The sequence below is a fragment of the Apaloderma vittatum genome, unplaced genomic scaffold, assembly GCF_000703405.1.
Source record: "Apaloderma vittatum isolate BGI_N311 unplaced genomic scaffold, ASM70340v1 Scaffold21210, whole genome shotgun sequence".
In the NCBI taxonomy this organism is placed as follows: domain Eukaryota; kingdom Metazoa; phylum Chordata; class Aves; order Trogoniformes; family Trogonidae; genus Apaloderma; species Apaloderma vittatum.
Window position 1 is genome coordinate 1 of NW_009695281.1, and position 5,497 is coordinate 5,497.

Below are 5,497 nucleotides of genomic sequence, written 5' to 3' on the forward strand. Positions count from 1 at the left end.
ATTTATATATATATAAAGATATATTGGATAACAAGGTATTTATTGTCAGAGGTCATTGAAATGTCTCTATTTTTATTGTAATGTTACAAATCATTATAGTATATATTTCTGTATATTTCAGTAGCTGGGAGAATAGTCCATAACATCTGTGACACTGCATTGTAAATTTATACATGCTGTTAATGTGAAGGGACATAATTGTTGCTAATTTCTTTGCAATGCTCCCCTGTATTGGATTTTTTTTATACAGGAGCCAAGAAACTGGGGAGGAAGTAGAGCCCTTGACAAAGGTAAACTTTGGACCCGCTGTTCACAGCAAAGGAAAAAAAACAGCAGAAGCAAGCATGTGTAAGGACACACAGAACTGTATTAAGTTGAGTTTGTTTGGGTTTTTTTCTTTTCTCTAAAGCAAGTCATGCAAAACCACACAAATATTCATGATTCTGAACCTGGGCAACATCTGGAAACACAACCGTTTAGGAGCCTGCTCTGACTGCTCTTTAAAAAGGTGAAATTTCCATTATGAAAGGTACATCTTGCATTTGCTGGAATAGGCCAAATACTGCCCCATTCCAAGCAGCAGTCACCGAAGAACTGAAAGTTCACACGTAACTATGAGACAGCTGCTTAGATTTGTTTCCTACTGCTTCAGTTACAGTAGAAGCTGTAAATAGCACAAACGAGGTTTCTAAGTGCAGTATTTTTTTATTCTTGGCTCATCACATCCAGCTTGCATTTTATTTCATAGACTATTTGTATTGAAGAATTCTATTTCTTTTAACAGTGGTATTAGTAAACTGCCTGGCAAAGTACAAAGCTGGAAGACATACAAGTGACTTTTTCAAGTAACTTTTTAATCTAAGAGGTAAAATGTGCAATAAGTGCATGTATGGACACTTGGAGATGAGGGTCATGTGTTTATTTTTCTAATAATTAATGAGTTAATCTGATTTTCTAATGTGCCTTGGATTTGTGCCAAATGATGGAAAGGAAAAACTAGTAAAATAACTCTTCAAAATGCTGTTTTCTCAGAGTGCTTTTTTTTCAAAGCATTAAGTCTTAGGCAGGTTTCCCAGTTTCTGTAGGCATCTGAAGGCTTCACCTTGTGTCCATGTGTAAATTGAGGGATCTGTTGGCATTTACTTTCAAGTTCAATATGACTTTCTTCCCTCCTACATCCCTGGATTACTATTATTAGGTTGTGTGGTACAGAATTGTTAGTGAAACCAAATATCTTTTCACATAACTTCCTTGTCTAGCTCTACCTTCTAATTAAAAAAAACAACCAACCAACCAACACAGGAAAATGTTTAAATCACACCCTGGCTTGAAACTCTTCACACTGGTTAAGGGTCATTAGCCCAAAGAAATTCAGCATCCACCCATGATATTACTAAAGTTTAAGGAATCCTAATTACAGACATAGACAACCAAAATGCCCAGTCTAGTCCAAATGAAACAAAAATAACTGTTTAAATACTTTTAAACCACATTGACACAAGATGAAAAACAGCCACTGGTGCTCACTTTAAACAACTTTATTATGTTCCAAAAAAACCTGCAGTTGGGACCATACATCTTTCTGTGAAATTATGTCAGAAGAGGGGTTTGTGGTGGTACAAGTGTTTATCAGCACGTTACAGTATTTATCCTACTCCTTTCCATAATCGTATTTTTGAATAAACGTAAAGCACATGTTCAGTTTTACTTTATGCATGCAGGAGTTGCAGAAAGTTTAGGAAAAGGGTCGTGTTTTTCAAGGTAAGAAAAACTCCAGCCATTTGATAAAAATGGAGGTAGTCTTAATAATATATGATACCAATTGTCTGAACAGGGCTGTATTACACAGTTAACTTGCTTTTTTGGGCAGCTTGTTATTTCATAGGGGAACAGTTCAATTTACACAGATTGCCTGATTTGAAGTCTGACCCAAACACTACTTTGAGACCTTCACTTGATTTTCTAAGTTTCCAGTAATGACCTGAAAACCAGTGAGCTGCTGGATGGGCTTCCTTCAGGGGCTCAGGAAAACTTGTTTCCAACACTTGTGTGTCTCAGAGACTGGAGATAAGTCTTGAAATTTCTGGATAGAGTGGCTGTTCCCAGCCTTACACTTAGCTCCTCCTCAGGTTACGGTATCTCCAATAGCAGCAAGTTAAGTGTGTGCAGTTGCTAAAAGCATAGCTTACACACTGAGTAAGGGGCAACAAAACGTTCATGCTAATGGAGCAGCGGGGAAGCCCACACTGCTCAGGTCTCTTATACTACAAAAATTTAAGTTACAAAGTCCCCTTCTCAGATTCGTGTTACAAGACAAGTTCATTTGTTGGCCTTTATATATATATAAAAAAAATTAAAGCGTAAACATTTTCAGATCTTGCATTCTGCCTGCTACCACCGTGTTGCCTTTTCCCAGGCCTTTTGTTTGGCAGACAGTCCTACAGTAGCATTAATAATCATCCTCTTCATCAGAATCCAATACTTTCCTTCTGTTGAACTAAAATAAAATATATGACATGAAAATAGAAGGGTCACAGTAAATTTAACACAGATCAAACCTTCCAAACCCCCCACACTTGTCAATGAACACGTTACATGGGAGCTGAATACTGACCCCCTCAGCTGCCCCCCCCTTGGCACAAGGGTACAGGAGAGGCACAGGACCATCCGTCTCGCAAGAGAACACTGCCAGCCCAGTGCCAACATCTGCAAATGCTACTCTTGATAAGAGGAAGGGCTGGGATTTAATCCCAGCCTTTATCACTGTAGGTAAGAGAGGTGGTAGAAACAAAGTGAAGTTCTACCCTGAACTCAAATGGTGCAATATATGCAATTTTTATGCTTTCTTTTTTTTAACAATTTAAAATTAGATTTAAGAAATAAAACTTACCTTTACTGTTGTTTTCTTTTCTGTTTGCTGACTCACTTTTTCAAGAATTTCTATCAAACCTTGTTCCGATACCTAGGAAAGGAAAAGCCATATAAACACATTCTGTATCAAACAACTGAATCACATCTTCCTTTCTTATAAAAGGTGTTTGATGGAATTATAGTATTTAGAAACTCTCACTTGCCTTCAGTTACTTAATTTACAGGGTTTTTTAGGCTGAATTAGGTTTGAAAATGAATATACGTGAGAGGGAATTAAAAAGCGTTAACTCACCTTTCCAGGTAGCTGTCCAAATCTTGCCATCTGTATAAGATAATTCTCTACTGCTTTTGCTTTGTCTGGTTTCACAAGTGCTAAATTGCTTACTGCAACAAAAACAGGCTCTGTTCATTTTGTTTTAAAATACACTCAAATGCCTCCTCTAGTAACTAACAAGTGACAAATGTCCCTATGAAAGTCATCTTCATGCCAGGGTCATAAAATATGTTTAAAAAGGTGTTTTCCTTTATGTAAAATAAAGATACAAGGTAGTTATATTTCTTACTTTTAAACATTTGTTACTAATCAGATTAATACACTTTGAATCTCACTACACTTCCTACTATTAATTAAAAAAAATAATGTAATTAACATCACTCAGATGCCAATTAACCCCTCCTTTCCCAGCACTGGTATCACCATCTGAAGAGCTGTAATAATTTTATCTTTCCATCAACAACAGTATTTTTCTCTTCTAGCCTCTATACAAGCACACAGCTGTTTGATTTGAGCAGAGTACACTTAGATCAGAAATCTGTATTAGAAAGTTACTCAGATACTCACATCTTGCACGAGCTGCTTGATCAAGAACTTGAGCTAAAATAGTATTTCTTATCTCTGCTTCCCTGTAATGAAAAGTTAACCACACATTAGAAGTGGGATTTCAAATACCTAAAATAACATGCACAAAACAGTAAAATACACAAGATGTGATTTACATACTTGACTTCATGAGGTACTTTCAAACCTTACATTTACATTGTTTCTAACTTGAGTAGCTCTACGTATGTTGAAAAACTTATGTAACTGACACCACCTTCCAAGAAATCAAGATGGATTTACCAGTTACACCTTCTCACTGTTTATTATTACATCTTAAAGACAAAAGCCATGCTACCCACTGTAACAATTCTGCATGTAGTTCCATGTGGAACTTCACTGAAGGCAGTGTATGGTGGAGCAGGCATAAGGAATAGTCCACACAATTGCAAGATGGAACCAAACATCATTATTCATGTAAAATTTTTCAGTAAGTCTTCATCTAATATTTGATTAAGTATTTGCAAAACTGGAATTTTAGTATGCATTTTAGTTAATAGAAGCCATAACTGGGTGCAAAGTCTAGTTCTTTAAATGCTTATTTTCAATTTTCCACTGAGTGCGAATACTAAACACTGTTTCCACACTAATCTCTGACATAAATAATTGTTTCACATTTTTAACTGTTGTAGATGTCCCAGAAAAATCAAATCAACTACAAAAGCACATTCCCATTGCACTAACGGAGCCAAACCCAAACTCATCACTTAAGCAAAACTCCAGCTTGGGAAGAGTTCTGCCAGCCTTCAAGATTTTCTCATGAACAACTCTTAGCAACCCAGAAAAGCCATGATTTGTGAGTTCCAGAAGCAAATGACACGGGGAGTGACGATGCTTCCCCAAAGCATCCTATTATATCACTAAGGGTCATGCGGTGATTGCACTCAGCTGAGGCCCAAAGTAAAAATGAGCTGCTACTGCTGTTTTCCTCCGTGCCCTCTCACCCCAGCCAGGGTTCAGAATGCCTGACGGCTCTGTTGTGGATTGTCCAATACAGTCATGGCCTTTGATCAATCACATTTTAGCTATCCTGGGATTAAGTCTTTGGCATTTCTGCTTCTTTGTTGGTGGTTTTCCCAACAAAAACAAAAAATCAGTTGAATGTTCCAAAGAAACTAAGTAACTTGAAAAAAAATTGTAAAATGTTCAATACAGTTAGATGTAAGACCAGAAGTCAACAGTTCTCATTTATACCTCTGTTTTGCTTCCTGTTGGGATGGGTCACCAGAAGAATCCTAAAGAATGAGATCAGAATAAATGTGATCATGTGAAAACATTGCACACAGGACAGTAAGTTTAAATATTCCAATAGAGCCAATATGAGTTAAACCTGCCTGCTTAACCCGCCTGACCATGGATGAAAGCCTGAAAATAAGAATCTGCTGCCCTAGCAAATAAATACGCCATACTATACTTTCCTAACAAAGCAGTAATGGAAACTAACATGACGACTAGTGCTACTAGATTTATCCACAGATTGTTGTAGGTTTGGATACTGAAAAGCTTTCCCATTAGGCTTAAGAGAATACATTTTTCTGAAGCTCAGAAATCAGACAAAAGCATTTTAAACCTATTAAAGTAAGCTAATAACAAATGAAATTCAATGAAACACTACTATCAATACAGAAGAAACCACAACCCTAGCATGGTATTTTGGGTCTAATATAGGCAGTTAAAATGACTCTTTAGAAGCAAATAACAAATAAGAGGACAAAACTGAACTTCCCGTTGAACCTGCACCACAAGTTT

At 36.8% G+C, this 5,497-nt stretch overlaps 1 protein-coding gene across 1 annotated transcript; it reads right to left on the reverse strand.

The window, feature by feature from the left end:
- Positions 1 to 2,102: 2,102 nt before the first annotated feature.
- Positions 2,103 to 5,155, reverse strand: PDCD5 (programmed cell death 5). The gene is made up of 6 exons (XM_009870860.1): positions 5,096 to 5,155; positions 4,943 to 4,983; positions 3,713 to 3,774; positions 3,164 to 3,255; positions 2,891 to 2,962; positions 2,103 to 2,497 (listed from the first exon to the last, which is right to left on the reverse strand). The coding sequence occupies exons 1-6, from the start codon at positions 5,153 to 5,155 to the stop codon at positions 2,450 to 2,452; spliced, it is 375 nt and encodes a 124-aa protein (XP_009869162.1). The 3' UTR covers positions 2,103 to 2,449.
- Between the last annotated feature and the right edge of the window lie 342 nt (positions 5,156 to 5,497).

Coding starts and splice junctions, on each gene's coding strand:
- PDCD5 (XM_009870860.1), bottom strand. CDS start 5,155: ATGGCGTATTTATTTGCTAGGGCAGCAGATTCTTATTTTCAGGCTTTC. Junction 4,984..5,095: donor AGGCTTTCATCCATGGTCAG/GCGGGTTAAGCA, acceptor CTCATTCTTTAG/GATTCTTCTGGTGACCCATC. Junction 2,963..3,163: donor TTGGACAGCTACCTGGAAAG/GTGAGTTAACGC, acceptor TTCCTTTCCTAG/GTATCGGAACAAGGTTTGAT.